Source organism: Haliotis cracherodii, unplaced genomic scaffold (genome assembly GCF_022045235.1).
Source record: "Haliotis cracherodii isolate W230 unplaced genomic scaffold, xgHalCrac1.p SCAF_10, whole genome shotgun sequence".
NCBI lineage: Eukaryota > Metazoa > Mollusca > Gastropoda > Lepetellida > Haliotidae > Haliotis > Haliotis cracherodii.
In genome coordinates, this window is record NW_027266265.1 from 50,948,087 (window position 1) to 50,975,250 (window position 27,164).

At 42.6% G+C, this 27,164-nt stretch overlaps 1 protein-coding gene across 2 annotated transcripts; it reads left to right on the top strand.

The window, feature by feature from the left end:
- Positions 1-2,276: 2,276 nt before the first annotated feature.
- LOC139454503 (uncharacterized) lies at positions 2,277-27,121 on the top strand. Of its 2 annotated transcripts, none has more exons than XM_071236250.1 (3): positions 2,277-6,147; positions 22,741-22,811; positions 24,652-27,121. In XM_071236250.1, exon 1 carries the CDS (start codon positions 2,604-2,606, stop codon positions 4,473-4,475), a length of 1,872 nt encoding a protein of 623 aa, XP_071092351.1. In that variant the 5' UTR covers positions 2,277-2,603; the 3' UTR covers positions 4,476-6,147; positions 22,741-22,811; positions 24,652-27,121. The 2 variants fall into 2 exon arrangements, with proteins under 2 accessions (XP_071092351.1, XP_071092350.1); XM_071236249.1 differs by having other exon boundaries at positions 22,741-22,807.
- The last annotated feature ends 43 nt before the right edge of the window (positions 27,122-27,164 follow it).

A 27,164-nucleotide genomic window follows, 5' to 3' on the forward strand; every position in this document is an offset into this window, starting at 1 on the left:
ACAGCTGGTGTACGGGGCATATACAGCTGGTGTACGGGTGTATACAGCTGGTGTACTGGGTATATACAGGTGGTGTACGGGGTGTATACAGCTGGTGTACGGGGTATATACAGCTGGTGTACGGGGTGTATACAGGTGGTGTACGGGGTGTATACAGGTGGTGTATACAGGTGGTGTACGGGTGTATACAGCTATTGTACTTGGTATATACAGCTGGTGTACGGGGCATATACAGCTGGTGTACGGGGTATATACAGCTGGTGTACTGGGTATATACAGCTGGTGTACTGGGTATATACAGCTGGTGTACTGGGTATATACAGATGGTGTACGGGGTATATACAGGTGGTGTACGGGGTATATACAGCTGGTATACGGGGTATATACAGGTGGTGTACGGGGTATATACAGGTGGTGTACGGGGTGTATACAGCTGGTGTACGGGGTATATACAGCTGGTGTACGGGGTATATACAGATGGTGTACGGGGCATATACAGCTGGTGTACGGGGTATATACAGCTGGTGTACTGGGTATATACAGCTGGTGTACGGGGTATATACAGCTGGTGTACTGGGTGTATACAGCTGGTGTACTGGGTATATACAGATGGTGTACGGGGTATATACAGGTAGTGTACGGGTATATACAGCTGGTCTACGGGGTATATACAGCTGGTGTACTGGGTGTATACCGCTGGTGTACTGGGTGTATACAGCTGGTGTACGGGGTATATACAGCTGGTGTACTGGGTGTATACAGGTGGTGTACGGGGTGTATACAGCTGGTGTACTGGGTGTATACAGCTGGGGTACGGGGTATATACAGCTAGTGTGCGGGGTATATACAGCTGGTGTACGGAGTGTATATAGCTGGTGTACGGAGTGTATATAGCTGGTGTACGGAGTGTATATACCTGGTGTACGGGTGTATACAGCTATTGTACTTGGTATATACAGCTGGTGTACGGAGTGTATATAGCTGGTGTACGGAGTGTATATACCTGGTGTACGGGTGTATACAGCTATTGTACTTGGTATATACAGCTGGTGTGCGGGGTATATACAGCTGGTGTACGGGGTATATACAGCTGGTGTACGGGTGTATACAGCTATTGTACTTGGTATATACAGGTGGTGTACGGGTGTATACAGCTATTGTACTTGGTATATACGGGTGGTGTACGGGTGTATACAGCTATTGTACTTGGTATATACAGGTGGTGTACGGGTGTATACAGCTATTGTACTTGGTATATACAGGTGGTGTACGGGTGTATACAGCTATTGTACTTGGTATATACAGGTGGTGTACGGGTGTATACAGCTATTGTACTTGGTATATACGGGTGGTGTACGGGTGTATACAGCTATTGTACTTGGTATATACAGGTGGTGCACGGGTGTATACAGCTATTGTACTTGGTATATACAGGTGGTGTACGGGTGTATACAGCTATTGTACTTGGTATATACGGGTGGTGTACGGGTGTATACAGCTATTGTACTTGGTATATACGGGTGGTGTACGGTGTATACAGCTGGTGTTTTGGTGGTCGGGGGCGGGGGATGGGCGGAGGAGCAGTAACGCTCTTTACACGTTTTATGGCATGGAACCTGCATCTTCATCGTGGAAAAGCGATATATGATAGCATAATATTAACATACCTGATGCATTCATGTTTTATGTTAAGTCACAATGCAGGCTTGTTTTTTTCATGATCACGTACTTTCTAGTTTGCATCCATCACTTACCACGTTGTGCTCTTCTCGTTTTCAGATCATTGATCAAGGTCACCGAGAAACAGAACAGTACAACCGAGCTCCAACACAGCAGACGTTCAACAGTTTGAAGAGGTAATTCCATAAACATAAGCCACCAGTACCACGCATCTTTTGACAAAACAACGTAATTGCGAGACCCTGTCTAAAAGAAACGAATCTTTACGAGACAAGTTCGACCTCACTATTCTTCATAATCCGGCGCGGGGAAGACCGTTCGGGCTCTCCAACACCTCGCGCATAGTCCCGTCTGAAAAGGAATTATGAATGAAGCGGGACTACACGGACACGCGCGCAAAGTGAGCGGAATGATGAAGCATGGCCGCTAGCGATGCACCCGCGACATCTATAGTAATAGTGACCCCACTAACACTGATTCCGAAGAACTCTACAGAATTATCAAAGACGGTTCTAGCGAACTTCCATTTTTTTTCGCCGGGAAAATTTGATTGGTTTGATAGCTTGAACACATGTTTTCGTTTCAAATCTTTGAGGCTCTTTAAATATGTAGTGTTGACACTATAAATAAGTCGAAAGACTAATTAGGATGCCAGATTGGCACCCAGCCCCATTTCCCACGATTATTTCAAGGTTTCATTACAAAATTCAAAACGCAAGGATTTTTTGTCGCCAACTTGTAAACGTGTTTGCAAAAACCGCTCCCGCGAATAGAGGTTGAGTGTGTAGTCAAGCCGGCTGGTAGGCCGCCCAGTCGACGGGCCATGCGTACAGTTGCCGAGCTCAGCGGAGTAGTCAGCCCACAGGCGAAACGCGGGTACCCCTCCATGTGCTTGCGATGTCGCTCCTCGCCACCAACACGGCATGTGTAACGGTACTGCTACAGTGACCACTTCTTACACTACCAGCATGGCCAGAGCTAGCCTGGCGCATGTCATACACCTGGCCAGTGCCCTGGTGTTTTTGACCGGTGTGACATCACTGTTGATAAGTTTTGGACACATGAGATCAAAGGAGGGTGCCGGCAGTGCTAGTGCGAGGCGTCGCGTGCCTAGATCATTGGAAAGACTTCACCCTGAAGATGTTGAAATGATCTACATGCAGGGGATATTCTCGTCTCTGATGAACGCTACAATTGAGAGAAGCGACGACGACGCTTTGCTTGTTTTGCTGCCGGCGTTGGAAAAATTTGAAAATGTTATGGTTGAGGAATCTCGAAAAATTAGGACTGCACTGAAAGATCATGACAAAAGGATCAACTATTTGGAGGCTTTTGTTGCTAGGCAGACAGTTGAAGATGTTCAAAATACCCAGGAAATACACCCCAACAAAGTGGCCACAGGAACGGCTCGGATTAAGGTGGTGTCAAAGGGAAAGGGTAGGAACGAGGTGTTGAAAGAAGAAAGAAAACCCAAAAAGAAGCCTAAAGTGTTTAAAGAAACTTCGAAGAGTTTTTCTGTGGATGTGGAGATTGTCAAAAATGAAACGCTTGTTGTTAATGTTGTGAAAAACGACAGCGTTGTTGTCGTTGACGATGTAAAAAGTGATGCACTGTTGAAGAATGATACATTGTTGAAAAGTGATCCTCTGTTGAAACCGGATACAGTGTTGAAAAATGATGCATTGTTGAAAACGGATATTGTGTTGAAAAATGATGAATTGTTGAAAAATGACACAGTGTTGAAAACTGATACAGTGTTGGTAAAGGATGCACTGTTGAAAAACGACACAGTGTTGAAAACGGATATTTCTTGGGGGAATGATACGGTGTTGAAAAATGATACTTTGTTGAGGAATGACACTATGGTGAAAAATGACACGGACGAAGATACCGTATTGGACAGTGTAACACCTTCAGCGAATCTGACAAATATGTCAGTGGTTGTGAATGAAACCGAAGCCGGTAAGGGAAATAACTCCATCGACACAACCAATGCAACTGTGTCGACACGTGAGCCTGATAACGACATCGAAAATGTCACCCTAGTTCCTCCGCCCCAGACCTCCCCTGACGCCATTAAAGCTATTACCATGCCTGAAACAACAATAACAACAACCACAGCTACAACAACAACAACAACAACACACAAGCCGGTGACGACAGACAAAGTTACCATGACAACTGCACAAACAATGCCGGCGTCTACCACGCCAACAATGGATGTATTATCTCTCGAAAAGATTGTGTCGGATCTTCAAATAAAAGTCGACCGACTGGAAAAAGCGAGGTCAGGTGTGAGGTCGGGCAATTATAAGAAAAAGATGAAAACCATAGAGAAAAATGTTTCAACAATGAAACGAAAATACAAGAAGATGCGCAATCGGATTAACTCACACAACGGTAAAATAGTTAGTTTAGAGATATTGCAAAGCGTAGCATACAGCGACAAGCCTATGAATATTATGGCTGAATATGAAGCGAAAAAAGCCATGGTGATGCGTCTTGATAAGATGGAGAGACGCTTGAGTAATTACAGGGATATGGTGTTAAGGAACAGGCACGAGATACGAGATCTCAATGGATTAACGTCCAAACATGAACACTATGTGAGTGAACTGCAGGTCGGGTCAGACCGGTTTGAACATAGGACCCGAGAAATGATTTCCAATATGAACGGCTTAGAACACAATATGGGGAACTTATTCAATTCCCTGAACGGTTATATGAGCGACATACGATGGGAACTCCGCGTCATGCTGGACCGAGTGTGCGGAGATAATCATCTTCATTGCTGATAAATCCTCCATAATTATACATATTTATTAATTTGTGCATTCGCGGAGATGTATCATCTATCTCGTGCCTCATCCATACCTCTGTAAAGTGCCACGTTCGTCAGACCACAATGTGTATACAACGGTCGTGCGTGGAAATAATTGTGTTCTGTGCAAGAACGGAATTCATATTCTTTGGAAGAAAAGCGTGTGTTGTGTATATGCCTTTATTAAATACGAGTGGTGCTAGCTTTGGTCAAAAAATACCAGAGGTGACTTCTATTATGGCCACATCAGTTGCCCTTTTCTCTTTGGGCCACGGAGAACAGGAAGAGAATTGCTTATGATAACAGTTTAACACATGTCGATATGCCGAGGTCAAGGGTCAATCCTGTCACATTGTTGCTACTTTGTGGCACAAATTGTGGAAGGTATGTGTGTTCGTCGCCATCGTGGCGACATATTGTGATGCACTTTATGACGTCACTATGTGACGCAGTTATGACGTCACTTTGTGACGTTTGTATGTATGAATGTGTCATTCGAATGGGTCCATTAGTGTGAATACGATGCATCAGTAAAGTAAATAGATTGTGTAGCTCTACGTGTGTCCTCGTGAATACGGATTGTGTACGTGTGCCCCCGAGAATACGGATTGTGTACGTGTGCCCCCGTGAATACGGATTGTGTACCTGTCCTCGGATTGTCCTCGCGTATCTGCTATGCTATGATACCTATTTATAGCGCGCATACCACAAACAGTTCCATGTTCCGCGCCATTGCCAAAACATTGTCAGGAAAATTAAACCGGAAGTTCCGTGCAGGATGTTCTGATTCCCGTGGGCAATGCTCTAATAGAATAGTTGACATAGTTTCAGCTCAGAATCAAATACCTCGGGAACAGCAGGACTGAGAATGCTAGAAACGTGTTGTTCATTTTTACAGTTTTATACATAGTTTAGCATAAGAGTGGGACGGTGAAAGTGTTCGAAGGTCCTGTCGGTCTCTATGCACTGACTGTTGCAAAGGTTAGGTGAAAGAGGTATACTGAAGTATGTCTCTCACCCAAACAAAAACAAGCACATGTGGTTTCAGTAATGATGAAATTTGCCCAAGGTAAAAGCAAGTAGTTTGTCAATTATATGTTTTATAAACATTAAAATCGGTTAAGTTTTTGAAATCGGTTATTTTCAGGCTCCCTACTACGTTGAGTAATCTCAACATTTGCGACAGCTGCAAGTCGAATGTCGTTCTTATTCGCTAGAGGAAATGCTGAATTTAGTAAACTATTTATCCTTTTCGAAGTGTGTTAGTTTTCCAGATTTCGGGACGTGTAACTATTTGTGAATGAAGACGTTTTTCTCATCAAGGAAGTTAGAAAGATATAGCATTACTTGGAGTCAGCTCAAGCGAGGCGTGAAGACGGTAGCCGCCGTGCTGAAGCTTTCTCACAAAAAGACAGCCTTTCAAATGAAACCATCCGCCCGGAAACACTTAAGTTTGATGCAGGTCTGGTGTACGGAGTTTTGGAGGTACCATATCTACTCCTGACATTCATCTCGTCTCGCTTCAATACTCACACCAGGGGAAGGAATGTCCTGATTCCTGTAACGCCGCCACAATGGACTTTCACCCAAACTAGCCTCTTTCCATCAACTCCTCTACCAACCGTTGTCCAGAACGAGGCTACAAGGCAAGTCTGTTTTTCTACTTAAACCTCCCCTTTTCTATTGCTTGTGAATAACTCCTTTTTAGTGGAAATGAAGGGTTAACTGTCTTGCACATCAACCAAACTGGGCAGCGTTATTTCCATTTTGACACAGAAACTGTTATGTAACGTCATATGACGTCGCCGGCCAAAACCACTTACTCAGCATTGCATTTTGCCGATTAAGCACAATATTGTTGCAGTATCGCCCTGGGTTGTATCTACAGAGCTCACACTATACTGGCGTCGTTTCACACAAGCATTTCCCAGTATAGAAATTCTTTCTTTGAGGGTTAATAAACCTGCTTGCTTTACTTATCCTGAATGACCTGAAAATTGAGAATTCATTCTCCTCAACGGGACAATAATCGCAAGCCATGCCATTGTCTAATGACATATGTTTTGTTTCTCACACACATATACATACGATACATATCATAGTGAATCAGCTGTGACGTTGCGTAATCGTTGGGGAATGAAGGGAGGTGCATGAACCGACAGATTATCGCTGCAATTCGGTCGCGTTCTGGTCCTTATTCAAAAAAATTCAGACGTTGGAATGTCTTCATATTGAGGCTGGTGTTGCTTCTGTAGGAACGGTTTGGGCTGATTTTTTAGAAGTGCCAAGATACTGTCACCGATTTGCTTCACTACCGGTCGAGAAATTCGAGAAGACATGTCTTTATAAGAAATTAATACAGCCAGGCTTTGAGAGAATTACTACCGAGGTTACATATTCTGTAAATGGATGGCTGAACTATGCAGTGTTAGTGGGATCGGGTTTAACAACGAGGGGAAGGCAATTTGGACATTAACGCCAGCGTTTCAATTGTGCAGGCTGGAGTATTTGTTGTTTACACGATTCGTCTGTCTAGCCGAACCGGCACTGATAAGTTGGGTAGACGTGATGCTGAAAACATATTATTGTAGGCCTTCAAATGCAGGGGCATTGTGTATGTTATGTCGACGATGGTGTAAGGTTTCTAAGCTTCGTAATGCAGTTGTTACCGTTCCCATTTAATGTCAAAGTAACCCCGAGGAAGATTATCGCGTATGTCCGTGAATAGATGGTACATTAGACTAACATTTAGTCTCTGAAATCTTATATTACACAATATCCTTCTTGACTCTAAAAATAAAAAAATTCCCTATGCTGATTTCAGAATAGAGCTAGCTTGAGCTGGCTAGACGTGCTTTTGTATGCATTTCTAGATTATTATTTTTTCATAAAATAAATATATTCCACGGTCATGGTGCAGGACTAATGGTACATTGAAGATCGTCAGATAGGACGTATGTCTGAATAGATGGTAAATTATGTCTGTGAATAGATGATGCATTGAAGCTCGTCAGATATGACGTATGTCTGAATAGATTGTACGTTGAGGCTCGCCAGATATGACGTATGTCTATGAATAGATGGTACATTATGTCTGGTAATAGATCATAAATTAGAACTAAATAAATATGACAATTATCTTATTATGATGGTACATTGAGGCTCATTGGATATGATGTATGTCTGTGGATAGATGATGCGTTAAAACTCGAAGGATATGACGAACGTCAGTGAATAGATAGCCTATTGGAAATTGTCAGATATGACGTATGTCTGTGGATAGATGGTACGTTGAAGATCGTCAAATGAGACAGGTATCTGTGAATAGATTGTACGTTGGAACTCGTCAGATATGAAGTATGTTTCTGTATAGATGGTACATTGAAGCACGTCAAATAAGACAGGTATCTGTGAATAGATTGTACGTTGGAACTCGTCAGATATGAAGTATGTTTGCGTATAGATCGTACATTAGAACTCGTCAGATATGAAGTATGTCTGTAAATAGATGGCACATTGGAACTCGTCAGATATGAAGTATGTCTGTAAATAAATGGTACATTAGTACTCGTCAGATATGAAGTATGTCTGTAAATAGATGGTACATTGAAGCTCGCCAGACACGACGTATGTCTGTGTATAGATGGTACATTGGAGCTCGTCAGATATGAAGTATGTCTGTAAATAGATGGTACATTATAGCTCGTCAGACATGAAGTATGTCTGTGTATAGATGGTACATTGGAACTCGTCAGATCTGACATATATCTGTGTATAGATGGTACATTGAAGCTCGTCAGATATGAAGTATGTCTGTGCAGATGGTACATTGGAATTCGTCAGATATGAAGTATGTCTGTAAATAGATGGTACATTGGAATTCGTCAGATATGAAGTATTTCTGTAAATAGATGGTACATTGGAACTCGTCATACATGACGTATGTCTGTGTATAGATGGTACATTACAGTTCGTCAGATATGACGTATGTCTGTGTTTAGATGGTACATTGAAGCTCGTCAGATATGACGTATGTCTGTGAATAGATGGTACATTGAAGCTCGTCAGATATGACGTATGTCTGTAAATAGATGGCACATTGGAATTCGTCAGATATGAAGTATGTCTGTGTATAGATGGTACATTGGCACTCGTTAGATATGAAGTATGTCTGTAAATAGATGGTACATTGAAGCTCATCAGATATGAAGTATGTCTGTGTATAGATGGTACATTGGAACTCGTCAGATATGAAGTATGTCTGTAAATAGATGGTACATTTGAACTCGTCAGATATGAAGCATGCCTGTAAATAGATGGTTCATTGGATCTCGTCAGATATGAAGTATGTCTGTAAATAGATGGTACATTGAAGCTTGTCAGATATGAAGTATGTCTTTGTATAGATGGTACATTGGATCTCGTCAGATATGAAGTATGTCTGTAAATAGATGGTACATTGAAGCTCATCAGATATGAAGTATGTCTGTGTATAGATGGTACATTGGAACTCGTCTGATATGACGTAAGTCTGTGAATAAATGGTACATTGGAACTTGTCACATATGAAGTATGTCTGTATAGATGGTACATTGAAGCTCGTCAGATATGAAGTATGTCTGTAAATAGATTGTACATTGGAACTTGTCAGATATGACGTGAGTCTGTGAATAGATGGTACATTGGAATTCGTCAGATATGAAGTATGTCTGTGTATAGATGGTACATTGGCACTTGTTAGATATGAAGTCTGTCTGTAAATAGATGGTACATTGAAGCTTGTCAGATATGAAGTATGTTTGTGAATAGATGGTACATTGGCGGATTGCGTGTCATCGGGCACCGATATCGGAAAATGCCTGTGCATTAAGTCACTGGTTTGTCTGGTCCAGTCGATTATTTACAGAGGCAAGGGAGTTAACTGACAATAAAAGTCCAGTTCCCACCCTTGCCGAACTTGGCTTGAATTTCAGGGCTCGATCGTAGCGCCACCAGTGGCTATTACGAGTTACGTCCCTTCTATGTCCCTCTTATTGGCCAATCAGAATCCACCTCTCTACCACTTGCATTCGCTTCAAGACGATCAGATTGATAATCAAGATTTATGTTGTAAAAAGACGGGTCTTCCCTCGCTAAGTGCATTAAATCACATGAACACCTTTATTAGAAACATGAAAGTAATTGGAAACTATCTGTTGACGCGGAGTTGACGGTACACATGCTTTACAAATCCTGCAGTCGACCGAAATCTGCATGGCAGTTGACGAACCGATGTCAATTTCGTTACGCGATTTTGATTGGACTATGCATAGACTCGTTAGTCCAGCCAAAATTTAACTCCATAATTCCAACCTAGTTCTGCAAGGGTGGAAACTGGTCTTTTATAGTCAGTTAACTCTAGTGCCTCGGGAAGATGCTGTGATGCTGACATAGTCTCCCACTTCGGCGTTAAACAACATTCACTCAGGTCCTAACTTGGAGATAACATTATTCGGGAGACGAGTAATATTAACTATCATTATAAACTACTTCATTTTACTATATTACGTTTTAGTTATAATATATGACCATACATGATTTAGTGCTCCCGGGAAGATCCGGGTGGAATAGGTCTTCAGCAACCCATGCCTGCCCTAAAAGGCGACTATGCTTGTCGTAAGAGGCGGCTAACGGATCGGGCGATAGATCTCATCGATCCCAATTACGTGGATCGACGCTCATGTCAATCACTGGATTGTCTAGTCCAGACTTGATTATTAACAGACCGCCGTCATACAGCTGGAATATTGCTGGGTGCGGCGTTAAACAACAAACAACATAATTTAATGTAATTTATATATTTCTTAAGCGAGTTTAGAAGCGACTTCATTTTGTTTACTCAACAGCTGATGGACAGAACGCGAATCATTGAGACAATATTGTGTTGGTTGTATTTATATGTGTAGGCGTAGCACGCGCAATGTTTGGAAAACCTCCAATATGAGTAAACACGTTACATCAACGAGATGTACTTTCCAGTCCACTTGAAACGCCTATCAGTATATCATCGTTATCTGGCAATAATTGCATCGCGGGACATGTTTTGTAACATTTGAAATACGTGCAGTCGTTCACCTCTATAGCATGGTCTACCATTGTTGGGAAACATGAAAGGTGTTGTCAGAATATAACGGCTGAGAGGCGTGCATGCCTCCATATATATTGCTGAAGTGCAGCCGGCACATCCGTGTTGCACTTACCGCGAGCAGCACGTGCCGAACAGTCTAGACATAATGACAGTAACAAGCGAGAAGATCGTGCGAGTTCCGCATGCATACAACAAGAAACGATCAACTCGTGTCTGGCAACAAATCTCGCGTCTTGTCTGTGATCTTCCCACACCACGGAAGAAGTTTAGAGAAAGTTGTAAATATGTGTCTTACTGAATATGTAGACACCGACTGCCACTTTTATAAAGTGCGATGTGCATGATCTCTGCGATGGCGTGTGGGGAATGTCTTGCAACGTGAGGTAAAATACATAGTGATGAAATCGTATGTTTTCAACTGACAAGTTTAATGCAGGAAACATTGGTCTAATAAGTCATTTTTTGGCGCAAAATGGATGTAAGCTCGTCGGTTCACTGGGTGCAAAATGTCTTTGGAATGATTTTGACAAATTGCCTGCGCACCCTGTGTTATTTCAACACAAAGGAATAATTATTTGTCTCTTCACTGTCATCGTTGAATGATTAGCTCCAGCCTATCCGGTCTTTTCACTTAGTTTTCTTAACTATATTTATCTTTCTTCTTGGACGTGTTTGTTGTTTTACACCGTAATCAGAAATATTCCAGCTGTATGACGGCGGTCTGTAAATAATCAATTATCTGAACCAGATAATCCATTGAGTGATATCATGAGCATCGATCAACGCAATTGGGATACGATTGCATCAACCAAGTCAGGGAGCCAGACCACCTGATCCGGCGTAAAACCATACTCTCACTAACCTGGATTTGACAGTGATTGGCGTTATCTTTTGCTGAAGATGGACCTAATAGGCTTAAACCAATTCAAAAAATAATATTAAATGTATTCCTTGCAATTGTTTTGATTGGTTTGAAATGCATTGTTATTACCATATCATTTGCAATTCAGTATGCACATGGGTTGGCTTTTGGGGGGGAATGTTTTCTTGATATGCGCTATGTAAATGGGAATTAAGGTACTCTTACGTATTTACAGTTTTGGGTCGATGACCAGAGCAATACCCTTAACGTGACTTATATATCCATTCGCCATTACAGCAGTTTGAAAGGGGAAAACCCGTAGGACTTCCGGATTAGAACTGGTCCCTTAGACTAACAGCTAGTCTCTGAAATGAACATATCGTACAGAAAAAAAACAGTTGTTCAGTTATCTTAATAAAAGTTTAATAAAAGGGAGACCAGTGACTCTCTTCATTTTCAGATCCTGATACTGCAGTAATCTAGACTTGCCAAACATTATAGACTTGCTTGGGCTGTATTTGATATATATTTGTATCAGGGTCTGTAAGACAGACTACTGGTGCCTCACAGCCTGTGTTTGTCTTAAGAGGCGACTAAATGGATCGGGTGGTCAGGCTCGGTGTTTGACTTGATTGATAGCGTCTGGTTGTGGATCGTTGAATATATAAATCACTGGATTGTCTGGTTCAGACTCCATTGTTTACAGACCGACATTAAATGGCTGGAACATTGCTCAGTGGGGCGTTGAACAACAAACAAACAAACGAAAATGGCCTATCAGGTGTGACTTTCTGTTATACCCAGTGAGCATTAAAACGGCACCCTGCTATCCTTGTGCGACTTTCTAAGTGGTTTCATTTGTACCGAAAGATTGCCGAGTCTTCAAAGCCGTATGGTCCACTACATCATATTCACAAACCGCCGTCACGCTCATCGCCATAATTTTGAACACATCATTAAACCTCATGATCCGTTACTTTTGCCTATGGACCCGTAAAGATACGGGGTAGAATAGGTCTTCAGCAACCAATGCATGCTTGCCATAAAAGGCGACTATGCTTGTTGAAAGAGTTGACTAACGGGATCGGATTGCTCATGATGTCAATCACTGGATTGTCTGGTTCAGACTCGATTATTTACATGCCGCCGTCATATAGCTGGAATGTTGATGAGTGCGGTGTTAAACAACAAACAAATAATTGGGATTCGATGACATACATCAACCAAGTCAGCGAGCCTGACCACCCGATCCCGTTGGTCGCCTTTTACGACAAGCATAGTCTCCTTCTATGGCATGCATGGGTTGCTGAAGACCTATTCTATCCCAGATCTTCACGGATCAGGTCGCACAGACTCGGGGAGTTGTGTGTCATCGTACTCAGACGGCGAGGGTGTTTCTGGCCCAGACTTATTTACACACGGCCGTCATATAACTAGAATATGACTGCGGCGTTAAACAAATAAACAAGACCATAGCCCATCTCAACAAGTAATCCCACCCCAATACGTTAATGAACACTACAGGGGGTTATTTCACGAATAAACAAACAAGGATTGCTCATGACATGGCACGCGTTTGTTCTCTTCTACCCCCTAAGGTTCTGTAGCGCTTGGCATCAACCAAATTCTTCTCTCTCAGCAAGATGTCTACATCATAATAATCCTTGCTTTCAGACTACGTGTGCCTAAACAGAATGCACTTATTACACACATTCACACACGAATCCCCGTGAAGACCTGTTTGCAAACACATTACTGTGTGTTGACTGTAAGTAGACAGGTGACCCCGTGCAGCCCAGTTCCCTGGGTATGCTGCGCTGGCGCAGTGTAGCGCCAGCGCAGCATACCCAGGGAACCGGGCTGAGGATGCGTGTTGCTGTCGCGTTTCTGCAGCTGTGAGCAGACGGCGAGCTGTGCAAACACGTGCAGATCACCTTTCACACGAGGTTGTGAACCCATACACCTCCATCCCTCCTGCGTTGTGTTCGCCGGTTCCTGGTTTCTAGGATAGGAAGTGATTACTCCAGTTCAGCAGTCGTAGCGTGAAGATTGCATCAGTCAACCATTGATTGCTCCAGAGTATTATAAAGCTAACACGGGGGAATTAAGAAAGGAGTTACGTTCGTATGACCTTGAACATATAGTTATCGCCGGAAGAGAAGGGTTATTTTCACAACTGATCGCTATCCTTTTATTTATGAAAGTATTGTTTTTACCAAAAAATACAGAATTAGGGAAACATTCATACATATTGCAAAGTATGAATGCTTTCTCAAACCCTTTTTTAAATATTTTCAAATGACATGTTGACAGGATTGCTTCATTTTGAATTGTGCTTGGTTCGCCAAGATTATTATCATTTGTGCTGTCAGTATATCCTTGCGTGTGGGTTTTATCAAAGTGATAGGGTCACGGGTGGCCCAGTCGTCTAAGGCGCCGCGATTCGCTGTGTAGAGTTGCGTCCCTTTGGCACGCCAGAAACCTGATTGTGGGTTCGAATCCCGATTATGTTTCTAGGTTTGTCAGCACCATACTCTTGCTAGTGGGTTTCAACGAAGTGGTTAACGTCTGAGACCTGCATCACTTCGGGCTTTCCTCCCACATTAAGCTGACACGCCTGGAATATTGTTAAAAGCAGCGTTAAACCCAACTCACTCCCACAACTGCCACAACAGAATCATTTTTACACTCAACTCACTCATTCACATCGAGAAATAGCCTTGCTTCAAGGCTGTACTGAAAGATAAGTCCATGGATGTATAGTAATTCTATCTTTATAATTGGCAAGTCTAGATAAGCGGACAGATCCCAACTTGTTCTTATTTATATTTAGAAATCTAGAAATTATGATTTAAACTTATAACTATTGCCTTGGAGACTTGTGCAAGTCTAATCTTAAAACTGTGTACGGCTTGAAGCAACAAATACATCCTTGGTCAAGACTCGTGCTTATAGGTTCGACCCGTGAAGATCCGGGGTAGGTCTTATTATAGGCCGTCATATAGCTGGAATATTACTGAGTGCGGCGTTAAACAACAAACAACTATAATCAATATATTTCCTCTCTTTCCCCACAATCAAGTCGGTTTCCCTAAATACTGCTTATTCGCTGTGCAAGAAACACATCAGTAAAACACAACGAGGACCCTTGACTACAGCTACTAGTGTCCGTTGTTCTGAGACACGCACAATATAAGTCTTCATTCTTGATTTGGTTGGTTGGTTGTTTTACGCCGCACTCGGCAATATTCCAGCTATATGACGACGGTCTGTAAATAATCGAGTCTGGACCAGACAATCTAGTGATTAATATCATGATCATCGATCCACGCAATTGGGATCGATGACATGTATCAACCAAGTCAGCGAGTCTCACCACCCGATCCCGTTAGTCGCCTCTTACGACAAGCATAATCGCTTTTTACGGCAAGCATGGGTTGCTGAAGACCTATTCTACCCTGGATCTTCACGGCTCTTGAAGTAGGTGAGGTTCCTCACTCTCACTGCAAGATGAGGGGTCATGGGTGGCCCAGTTGTCTAACGCGCCGCGATTCGCTGTGCAGAGTCGACTTCCTTTGGGCACGCCAGAAATTGTGGGTTCGAATGCCGATTATGTTTCTAGGTTTATTAGCACCATACTCGTGCTCGTGGGTTTCAACGAAGTGGTAAACGTCTGAGACCTGCATCACTTCGGGCTTTCCTCCCACATTAAGCTGACACGCCTATGGTCGTGGGTTCGAATCCTGGTTCGCCCCGATTACCTGAGACAGGTTTGTCACTACCATACCACCGAAGTAATAAACGTCTAAGACCTACATCACTTCGGACTTTCCTCCCACGTTAAGTCGACACGCTATGATATAACTGGAATGCGGTTCAAAGCGGCGTTAAACCCCATTCAGTCAGTTGATCTCAGCGCAAGAACAAGAACAGGCATACACACGCTACAAACAAACTCTTTCTGCAGTCGGTGAACCAACAGAAACATTCCCAGCGGTATGCCGTCATTGAAGCATGCAAGCTTATCGTACGTATCTCTACAACGCCCGGCAGTATATGAACTGTACGAGTAAACCAGTTCATGTCTTCTGTAGACATTTTTTTTTTTTTTCAAGGTCAAACGCCGTTTAGCAGCCAAGGAGCACGGATAGTTTAGTGTCAAAAACAGCAAGAAGGTTAAAAAATTGGGGAATATGAGATGGAACCCATAAGCTTGCTTGTTTGTTTGTTGTTTAACGCCGCACTCAGCAATTTTCCAGCAATATGACGGTCTGTAAATAATCGAATCTGGACCAGACAATCCAGTGATTGATGTGATTTACCTATGTACCCGTAAAGATCCGGGGTAGAATACTTTTCCAGCAACCCATGCTTGACATAAAAGGCGACTATGCTTGTTGTAAGAGGCGACTAACGGTATCAGATGGTCAGACTCGATGACTTGGTTGATGTATGTCACTAATATCATGAGCATCGATCCACGCAATTGGGGTCGAGTGACATGCATCAACCAGGTCAGTGAGCCTGACCACCCGGTTCGGATGGGTGTACATGTGACCAAATACTCAAAAGGTGACAATGTTTGTCATAAGAGGCGACTAACGGGATCGGGTGGTCAGGCTTGCTGACTTGGTTGATGCATGTAATCGACCCCAATTGCGTGGATCGATGCTCATGATGTCAATCACTGGATTGTCTGGTCCAGGTTCGATTATTTACAGATCGCCGTCACATAGCTGGAATATTGCTGAGTGCGGTGTTAAACCACAAACAAACTTGTAGAGCAGGACATGCTTCGCCTTTTTGCGAACACCTGGTGTCATCAGTGGTCCGTTGGTATCATTTTCGTCACTTTTTTGTTTTTCGACCATCGAATGGAATCGGTTGAAAAGAGGTGCTTGTGTTTTGTCTGGAACAGTTTTGTTAGCCTCATGGTTAAAGTGTTCGCTCGTCACGCCGCAGACCCGGGTTCGATTCCCCACATGGGAACAATGTGTGAAGCTAATTTCAGTTGTTCCCGTCGCGATATTGCTTGACTATTGCTAAAAGCGGTTTGAAACCATACTCACTCACTCACTTATGTTATATCTAAATACACTTCGGTAAACGAGATGTGACGTGGGCGTCTGTTGAGAAGCCTCTCTCTCTCATTGTTACCCGATCTGCATCACTAGAACCACCCCAGCAATCTGGTGAACCCGGAGCATGGCAGAAGTGGTAACACAGGCAGAATGGAGGAATCATTCACAGAAACCTGTCCCATGCCAATGTAAATAGCTCTCAACACACCGCCGCAGTGCCAGTGTAGTCGTCACCCCGTGTTGTAAGTGTATTAAATCAACAGTAACACTCTTCTTCCCACCATTGCACGAGAAATACATGACTTTTGTGTACCTTACTTTGTCAACAACCAGGATCTTGTCAGAGAGCCAGTTCTGATGTTGGCAGTGTGTCGGGTTTACCACAGCGGGATCCTTATACCCCGTTCACATGCGCTTCAATGCATATGTGAGGTGAGGTGAGGTGAAATGGGGTTTAACGTCGCGTCCAAGATTATTGCACTTATATAGCGACGTGCATGCACGTGTATGTGTGTGTGTGTGTGTCTGCTTGTACTAGTCCGGACTGATGCCGATTTATTGTCTAGCACACTGAGACACCATGCCACAGTTTAACATGAATACCCCACTCAGACACAGTATACTGACTCCGAGCCGACCAGTCCTTGTTTTAGCCCCTTAATGCCGAGCGCCAGACAGGGTAACAACAAGTACCATCTTTTAACGTCTTTTGGTATGACGCGGCTGGGGATCGAAACCCGGACCTTCCGCTCTCCGGGCGTACGCTCTACCATTAGACCACGGAGGCCGTCCTATACATATGTATGTATATGTGCATACGTGTGTTGAAATACATACGTGAGTATACTTGTCACGTGAACGCGTTTACTCATGTGTTTATATTTACACCAGGAGAAATTTGCATCATGTCTGGAGCAGGTGCAAATGTAATTGTAAATTTGTACTGTGTGTATATGTTGCAATGTGAACATTTATGTTAACGTAAGAGGATGTAATTAATATCTGTTCTTTTGCCAACACCAAACAAATTGTCAAACAACTTTTATGCGTATATACAAAGTTGAGCAGACGGTTTTTTCTTTTGGTTCCAAGGAGTCAAAACTTTGTGTACAAATTAAATCAAACACTTGTTTCTTCTCGCGAAAAATTTCGGTGCAGTAACTATCTTCTCTTTCGTCCGCCTCCGTGGTCTAGTGGTAGAGTGTCCGCCCGGAGAGCGGAAGGTCCGGGGTTCGATCCCCGGCCGCGTCATACCAAAAGACGTGAAAAGATGGTACTTGTTGTTATCCTGTCTGGCGCTCGGCATTAAGGGGCTAAAACAAGGATTGGTGGGCTCGGAGTCATTATACTGTGTCTGAGTGGGGTATCCATGTTAAACTGCGGCATGGGATCTCAGTGGGCTAGCACAGTAAATTGTCTTTAGTCCGCGTTGGTACAAGCAGCCACACACACACACGTGCATGCACGTCGCTATATAAGTGCAATAATCTTGGACGCGACGTGAAACCCCATTTCACCTCACCTCACCTCTTCCCTTTCAACTTTGATTGGAAAACAACCTGTTTTGTGTTGAAAGTCGTGAACAGACTGACGAATAAGTGTGCCTTACACAATTTACATGCTTTATTTACACACCTAAGATGCTTTTCATGTGAACGCATACTGAATTTAAATATACACACGTATGTATAGTTACACATGTGTAAAATTAATTACTTACGTGAGTAAATGTTGTGCATGTGAACGGGGTATTAGTGTAGTGGATAGAGGGTCTGACCGGAGAATGGAAGGTCGTCGGGTCGATCCCCGCCCGCGTCATACCGAAAGTCGTTGAAAGGTGGTAATTGTTGTTTCCCTGTCTGGCGCTTGGGACTAAAACAAGGTCTGATCGGCTCGGAGTCAGTATACTGTGTCTGAGTGGGGTATTCATGTTAAACTGCGACATGGTATCTCTGGGCTAGCACTATGAAACCGAAATTATTCCGGACAAGTACAAGCAGTTACACGCCCGTAAAAATATGTTTTTAGTTTTAAAAAAAAATTTTGGACGATTCAAAGAAATTCAACTTAATTTTCTTTAATGCGAACAGAATACACACACACCTCGTTAGCTCGAAGCACTGGGTATCATAAAAACGAGAGCGCCGCCGTGGCCTAGTGGTAGAGCGCCCGCCCGGAGAGCAAAAGGTCCGGGGTTCGATCCTCGGCCGCGTCATACCAAAAGACGTAACGGTTAAAAGATGGTACTTGTTGTTACCCTGTCTGACGCTCAGCAATAAGGGGCTAAAACAAGGACTGGTCGGCTTGGAGCCAGTATACTGTGTCTGAGTGGGGTATTCATGTTAAACTGCGGCATGGTATCTCAGTGAGCCAGCACCATAAATCGGCATCAGTCCGGACTAGTACAAACAGCCATACAAACACACACACACACACACACACACACACACACACATGCACGTCGCTATATAAGTGCAATATTCTTGGACGCGACGTTAAAACCAATTTCACCTCACCTCATAAAAACGAATCCAGGTACCCGTAGTTCAGCATAGTATCGATATTACAAGAATTACAAGTATTATCGATTAAAAATAGAAAAATTGTCGGGACCATACGATGTTTCTGTTGAAATGATATGATGCGTTGAAGGAGTTGGCATCAAAGACTTGATCATAGGTGAACGGGTTCAGTTAACTTTCTACAGTGATATTGTTCAAATGAAGCTGTCAACATGACAAACGTTTCCTCCAGATGGGAGTGACATGTTCTCCTTCATCGTGAGCACCTGGTGTCCGCTGTGTAGCCAGTGATTCACATTGCAAGGTAGCACCCGCCCTAATGTGCAGAGCACAGGGCACTGTAGATCACGTATCTAGTGTTGACAGATATATTTACCTTGGATCAGGCGTAGCTCTGTGGATAGAACATGCTTACTGTAAATCCCCGGTTCAAAGATGGCTTTAGATGTAGCAGGTGTTTACATAGGTCCCACATGCACGATTCGGGTTTAAAATGAATTGCTTATATAAAAGACGTACCTCAAGCGCTTGCTATGGATTAAATGACCTGGTAAAAGTAAGATGCTTTTAGCTGCAGGCATAGTTTATGTAAACGTTAAGTGTTTGACTTGGTCAGTGTATTCTTTGTGTATTTGCGCGATCATCTGGTATCATGACTGTTTGATAGTGACTCCAATACGCATGATCTTGGTATATACTGAACACAGAAAGTTACGGATCATGAAAAGTTTGTGGACCTTTTTTAGTGTACAAACATCCCCAAGCCTATTCATGATTCCTAACGTGTTTGTTCAGCATAGTTGGTATTGTACAGTGGACTTTGCATCAATCTCATTCAAATCAGATCTTAGTTCTCGCTACCGCTAAACAAAGATCTGAGGAGATTGGACTTCGCTTTGGGCAGATAATTCTTATGATTATGGAAAGTGTTTTGTCGCTTTTATTGTAACAATGTTTTCAAAACGCGTACTTTGCTTATATTGTTTGCTTAAAATAGCAAAGTATATCTATCATAATAGATAGAGTTCATCAATTTCAAGGGTAGCCTTTGAAACTTGAACGTGACCATCTGCCCATCTTAGGTCACACTAAGATTTAAAGTTATCTCATTTAAAAGATATATCGATATGTCTACAAGCAAAATAATCCGAATGGAGCCCAGGACAAAGCTTAATTTCAGAGCTGAGGCAATCTAGACTAGCCAAATGATCTAGACTTCAGTTGGATTCGTTTTTTGATATATTCTCTTGGATCTAGGAGACAGGCTAGTCTGGGGTGTTCAGCGTGAAAACAACATTTTATATCCTGTATCATACTTTGATGGACTGGGGTTTTTTTTATCCGAGTTGACCGTGAATGAACATGGCATATCTTCCTGGGAACACAGGTCTCTTGTTAAGGACCGCCACCGTGGTCTAGTGGATAGATCGTCCACCCGGAGAACGTAAGGTCGGTGGTTCGATTCCCTGGTCGCGTCATTCCGAGAGACGGTGGGCTCGGAGTCAGGATGCTTTGTCCGAGTTTGGTATCCATGTTAAACTGAAGCGTGGTATTTCAGTTTCACACACACACACACGCACGCACGCACGCACGCACGCACGCACGCACACACACACACTCGTCACGCCGAAAACCCGGGTTCGATTCCCGACATGGGTACAATGTGTGAAGCCAATTTCTGGTGTCCCCCGCCGTGATATTGCTGGAATATTGATAAAAGCGGCGTAAAACCAAACTCACTTACTTACATTTACACACAGAGAGAGAAACACACACACACACACACACACACACACACACACACACACACACACACACACACACACACACGGAGAGTAGTTGCATGGCTGACGGCGCTAAGCGAGCCTGATTCTCGAGAGTTTCTGGACTACACCCTGCCCACCCTGTTAAACAACATTTACCTACATGTGCACATTGTCAGTATCACCGTATCGAACCCAGAACCCCTGACTGACGCGCGAACGCATCACCCACTGGACTACCATACACATGAACGTGAGGCACCAAGCACTTCAAAATAAAATAAAATAAGAATATTTGTTTATAAAGTCTATAATCAATAAAGTGTATATGTTAGCATTGCTAAACTGATGAATTAGCGTTTCGGTAGTTAACCTAATTCGGCTTACTATTCCTGGAGCAAGGCAAAGAAAGGACTCATTCATAGACTTTAAGTGCCATCAGAGAGGTGTATCTGGAAATGTGTTAATGGGGCGATTAACGGAATCTAAGTGGTGCTCGTTATTCTCTTTTTGTACCCCAAACGGGTCTCAAACGGCAGGGAAGCGTTGTGGTTAAAGCGTTCACCTGTCACAGAGAGGACCCGGTTCGATTCCCACGTTGGTACAACGAGTGAATCTCATTCTTGTAGTCCTCCCCTCTGTTATATTTACGGAACGTTACAGCGGCGTAAAACTACAGTCACCTCCTCACTGGTGTAGTGGCTACAGTGTCTACTCGGAGAGCGGAGGGTCGGTGGTTCGATCCCCGGCCGCGTCATACGACAACACGTTAAACGATGGTACGTGTTGCTACCCTGCCTGCTCTCGTCATTGAAGGGACAAAACAAGGTCTGGTCGTCTAGGAGTGACTATGCTGTACGTGTGAGATATCCATGTTTGACTGCGACATGGCATCTCTGTGGGCCAGCACAATACACACACGTGCATGCAAGCCGCTATGTAAGTGCAATAATTTTGACCATATTTCACCTAACCGCTGGAGATAGCAGATAGCAGATACATCGTTCTCGCCAGAAACCATCTTCCTGAGGAGGTATCTCTTGAAAAAGCTGGAATAATGCTTCTGGATGATAAAAATAAAATTTCGCCTTCGCGGCTTCTGATATGAAACACATTAACACTAGCCGATACAAATTTAAAAGTTTATAATTCTTTATCGTCTCGTGTTGATATATTTGATATCTAAAGCAGGAGGGTAAAATTCTCTACGAACCCTATGGGGGTCATGGCGTCTCAGTGTCGCTTGTGCGTGCATGAAACGATCTGATAACCCAGACAGAGCCATGTGTTGCATTGATGGGACTCGTGAAGAAAAGGCGACTAACGGGATCGGGTGGTCAGGCTCGATGACTTGGTTGATGCATGTCATCGTATCCCACTTGCGTGGATTGATGCTCATGATATCAAACACTGGATTGTCTGGTCCAGACTCGATTATTTACAGACCGCCGTCATATAGCTGGAATATTGCAGGGCCCGGCGTTAAACAACAAACAAACAAACAAAGCATTAATGGATGAAGCAGAAACAGATTGGGTACAGTTGTTGTTGACCTGACGTGAGCAACCAGTCACTGTGACAAACTGTTACATCGACATTGGCTTCTTTGCAGTGGAATTGATACGTTTCGAGAGTGCGCTTGGCTTGAATGCAATGTCTACATGAGCATGCTGTTAGCGAAGATAATCACGTTGAGATATATTTCCTACATGTATCTCAAGCGCAACGGGCGATAACGCTGACAGGAGGTTTTTGGGGGGAACATAGTGATATTGAAAAAAGTCCTTTCTTCTTTAAAGCAACGATCCATGCGTTACAGACTGAGAGAATGCACAAAGGTCGCATTGAAGCAAAGGGTTTAATTGTTCTTTCTAATTGTTTCAGAAATGGAGGTGGTGTGGCGTTATTCAGTGGAGCTGTCGGGACTGGCACGGGATGGGAAGGAACAGACGTAGGTAGTAGATGTAATACTACCGTTATGTCTCGGCTGGGGACGGAGAATGTGGTGTGGAGCGTGAGGAAGGGTGAGAGGTGACAAGGTGTGTGTGTGTGTGTGTGTGTGTGTGTGTGTGTGTGTGTGTGTGTGTGTGTGTGTGTGTGGTTGCTTGTACTTGTCCTACAAATGTACACGACAGAGACTTGCATCTCTACATGATCCTTCACACCTGTATGGGAATCGTAGCACAGAGCATCTTGCCGAGGCAAGGGAGTTAACTGACTATATAAGTCCAGTTTCCACGATTGGTGAACTAGGCTTGATTTAAGGAGTTATATTTTGACTGGACTAACGAGTCTATGCAGAGTCCATCAAAATCGCGTAACGAAATCGACATCCGGTTCGTAACTGCCGGATTTGCAAAGCATGTGTACCGCAAACTCGGCCTCAACAGATTTTTTTAAAAATCTTTTCATGTTTTTAACAAGGCGCTCTCGTGATTTCATGCACTTCGCAAAGTACCCTTTTTATCACAATATAGATCTTGATTATCGATCAGACCGCCTTGACTAGGCGCGCCGAAATTTTGTTTGAAGTAAAGCAAGTGATATGAGAGGTGGAATCTGATTGGTCATTAGGAAGGACATACAAGACACATGACTCGAAATAGCCACTCGAGCCCAGACATTGTAGCCTAGTTCGACAAGGGTGGAAACTGGACTTTTACATTTTTAACTCTCTTGCCTTGGGAAGATGAACACAATGCAGCATAGCCACAGACAAGGAAACAGCAGAACGCCCAACTTCCAACACGTTCAGTTAGACGGATTTGTGTATATATTCTATGTTGTTGAGTGAGTGAGTGAGTGAGTTGGGTTTTACGCCGCTTTTAACAGTATTACAGTTATATCACGGCGTGTCAGTTTATTGTGGGAGGAAAGCCCGAAGTGATGCAGGTCTCAGACGTTTACCACTTCGGTGAAACCGACGAGCACGGGTAGGGTGCTGACAAACCTAGAAACATAATCGGAGCGAACCGGGATTCGAACCCACAATCATATGTTTCTGGCGTGCCCAAGGACGCAACACTGCACAGCGAATCGCGGCGCCTTAGACGACTGGGTCACCCGTGCCTCCTCTATGTTGTTGAATGGCACACCATTATATCTCGTCTCTGCTGGTATATATATATCCCCAGGCTGTGTCATTAACGTGTGTTGTCTAGTAGGCACTGATTAATTTACAGCTGTTCCCGTATTCAAATACCTGTGTTTTTACATTCTTCATACACAAATGCAAAGTGACTTTTGAAGAATTCCACTCCTCTCAAGACATTTGTTCCTAGACTGGTTGGTTCGTTTCTACATAAATCTAGACTGTAAGATCCTGTAAGTTGAACACGAGAAGGTGAATTATTCATGGTGAGGTGAGGTGAAATGGGATCCGACAAGTCCTTGTTTTATCCCCTTATTACCGAGCGCAATGCAGGATAAGAAGTACCATCGTTTAATGTCATTTGTATGACACGTTTGATTTTGACGCTGTTCATAGTGGTGTTCACCTAACATAGAAATACAAAGTTCCGAATCCCAATTCCATGGTATTGTTTGAATAGCTCAATCACTACTCTTGTATACAGACAGATAGAAATTCTCTAATCAAGTTGGACTTAATGTAAGTCAGATGATTTGTCATCTTCTGACGACTCTTGTTATATTTTATAATGATAATTTTAAAACTATTTCTTGTATAAATTTCAGAGACGAGATGTTAGTAATTATTTGTTTTGTTGCATTTTCGTTGACAGATCCTTCCCATGCCCAGAAGTAATGTAATTAGTTTCGTCTGTCTTGTTTCAGCTGAAAGAGATAACAGACCCATTCCACGTCTTCAAGGCTCGTGAACCAGTCGCTACTTTCCATCAGAAAAATATCTGCAGCAGCAATATATTTAGAACAATATGTAGCTGATACTTTGAGCCTGTGAAATATCTTTTTTTTAAAATAAATTCATTCTGCTTTTCGTGAAAAGGAATATGAAAATAGAACCTTCAGTAAGTATGGGAGCGTGTGTGTTCCAGTCCCCCCATCGCTGCGCAGAGTTGCATTCCGTATAGCTGCCAGGATCCGCTGGTCTCGGGTTCGATTCTAAGATTCGCCCCTGTCTGTCAGCACCTTACCCACACTGGCAGGTCCCACGTACTGGTACCCATCTACGACCTGCATCACTTTAGACCCCATCAGGCCGTCATTCCGTCATCTTGATGAACTAGGTTTCAAAGCAAGTGTTAAACCGGCTAAAGCACTGAATGCAAAACACATTGTTTATTCATGGCAAACTGAGAGGTCTTAGACCCATAGTTCAACATAATTAAACTAAAGCTCTCACACTTAAATGTTTTCTATTCCTGATCATGTCAGAGGCGCTTATCATCCACACGACAGACATGAAGACGCCACTGTTTAGAACGATTGGAACGGGATATCTCTATATTTGTCGTCATTAGATATTTCTTCATTGGATATACAAATTTCCATTTTTCCGAAAACAAGAACTGTATATCTGAGTATGCTACAATACCCGCATTCCTTGCAGAATGTCTTCATGTGTAAGGCGACTGAAGACCTCACAAGGGACCGTATACAGTGAAACCTGGTTAACTCGAATTCCTTGAACATATCGTTTAAACAATGTAATTATCCGCACTACACTTGTCTCTAGGACTTCGAGTAAACAAGACTTCACTGTATATCAAAGTGCCGGAATAAACACCGTACTCTTTACGCTATAGTAAAACCACAATCGTTGTTTTGTATTTTTGTTATTTTCCCCAAATTTTCTATTTCTATACTTGCTTTACAGTTATGGATGCAATGAACGTTCATCTGTTGTTTTTTTAATGTTCTTGTTTGTTGCGTCGTTTTGTCTGTTAAAGTTTTGTGTTTCTAAAGTGATGCCCCTTTGACAAGCTCAATATATGTTTCGTTGTCAAAAAGTATAATACGAGTAATATATACATATATATATTATTTATTTCATATCAATTTCGACTTTGTTCTTCCAGATGATCATGAGGTAACGAATGTTGTTTCATTTCTTATACAACTAATCCCTGAAATATTATCAACTTTTTGTTCGTAGTGTCATCATAACGTGTACAATTGACATGACATAATCTGATTTGCTGAACAGACAAAAGTTCGTGAGGTGCATGTTTATATGAGTTGATGAAAAAAGACAATGACACCTCGTTAATTGGAATCCCTTTAATCCGAAACATCATTTAAAACGACGTAACTTCATATCTACGGAATCGTGGATAATGTGGTATAATACTCTTTGTTTATCTCGTAATAATCTGAAAGGATAATATGTCCTATCTTATTGACAACTGTTTCGAACTACGGTACCTGTTTTCGTTGGTTCCAGAACTTTAAATGAACGGGGATTATTGAATTTAGTGTTTTGAAATGTATTGGTATGTTTTTATGCATTTACTTTATGAAACATAATTTAGATATAATTGCCAAATATGAAGGATATTTGAAAATGTAGAGCAGTAGGTTGTGACTGTAAGAACAGGAAGTTAACAATCTACATTGTCGTTTATAGCCACCATGTATATAATGTACATTTGATATGTAAATATTTGTATATCGTTCTTTTTACTGCAAATTGCAGGTTGAATTGCATTTATTATATCTATCTAATGTTTTTACTGGGGCCAGCCACCCAAAAGTCCACCTCTCCTTTCATAAATGTGAAAGTGCTAATACGTGTGCCCCTCTGACGTCATGTCTTTTGTTGTGTACGTCAGCTGTTAACTCAGTTACAATCTCATACAGTATTATAGGAACTGAGTGTGAGCAAGTCTGTTATGAAATGAAAAAAAATGACTATGAAAACCGGTATTTTGAATGAAATCTATGTGTTCTCAGTCAATGAGGGACCGGTCATTGGCGCGGCAATATAATCTGGTCGAAGGTGTTTTTTTGTTGGGATGGTATTTCAGTTCTAACATATTATAAAATTGCATGGTTTCCTTAAAACACTGACCCAGTATCAACAAAAGTTTCGGATGAGTTAAAAATAAAAAATATTTGTCAACGACGAAAAAAATCATAATGATCGGTCCCTCGGGCTAGGACCGGGGTTCAAAAACGCCTGAAGCATGTATATGTGCAGCAGATGTTCTGGTTCCCTTTAAAGAAGACATAGCAACACGCAACCCGACACTGGCTGAAATATTCCGACTGGGAGTCCAACATGACAGACTCACACCCAGCGTTCATTAATTAGATGTCCTAATACTCCATCTCACTCTTTCTATTTGTACAGCACTTTACAATAAACTGTTCAAGAAAACATCTTG

Coding starts and splice junctions, on each gene's coding strand:
- LOC139454503 (XM_071236250.1), top strand. CDS start 2,604: ATGTGTAACGGTACTGCTACAGTGACCACTTCTTACACTACCAGCATG.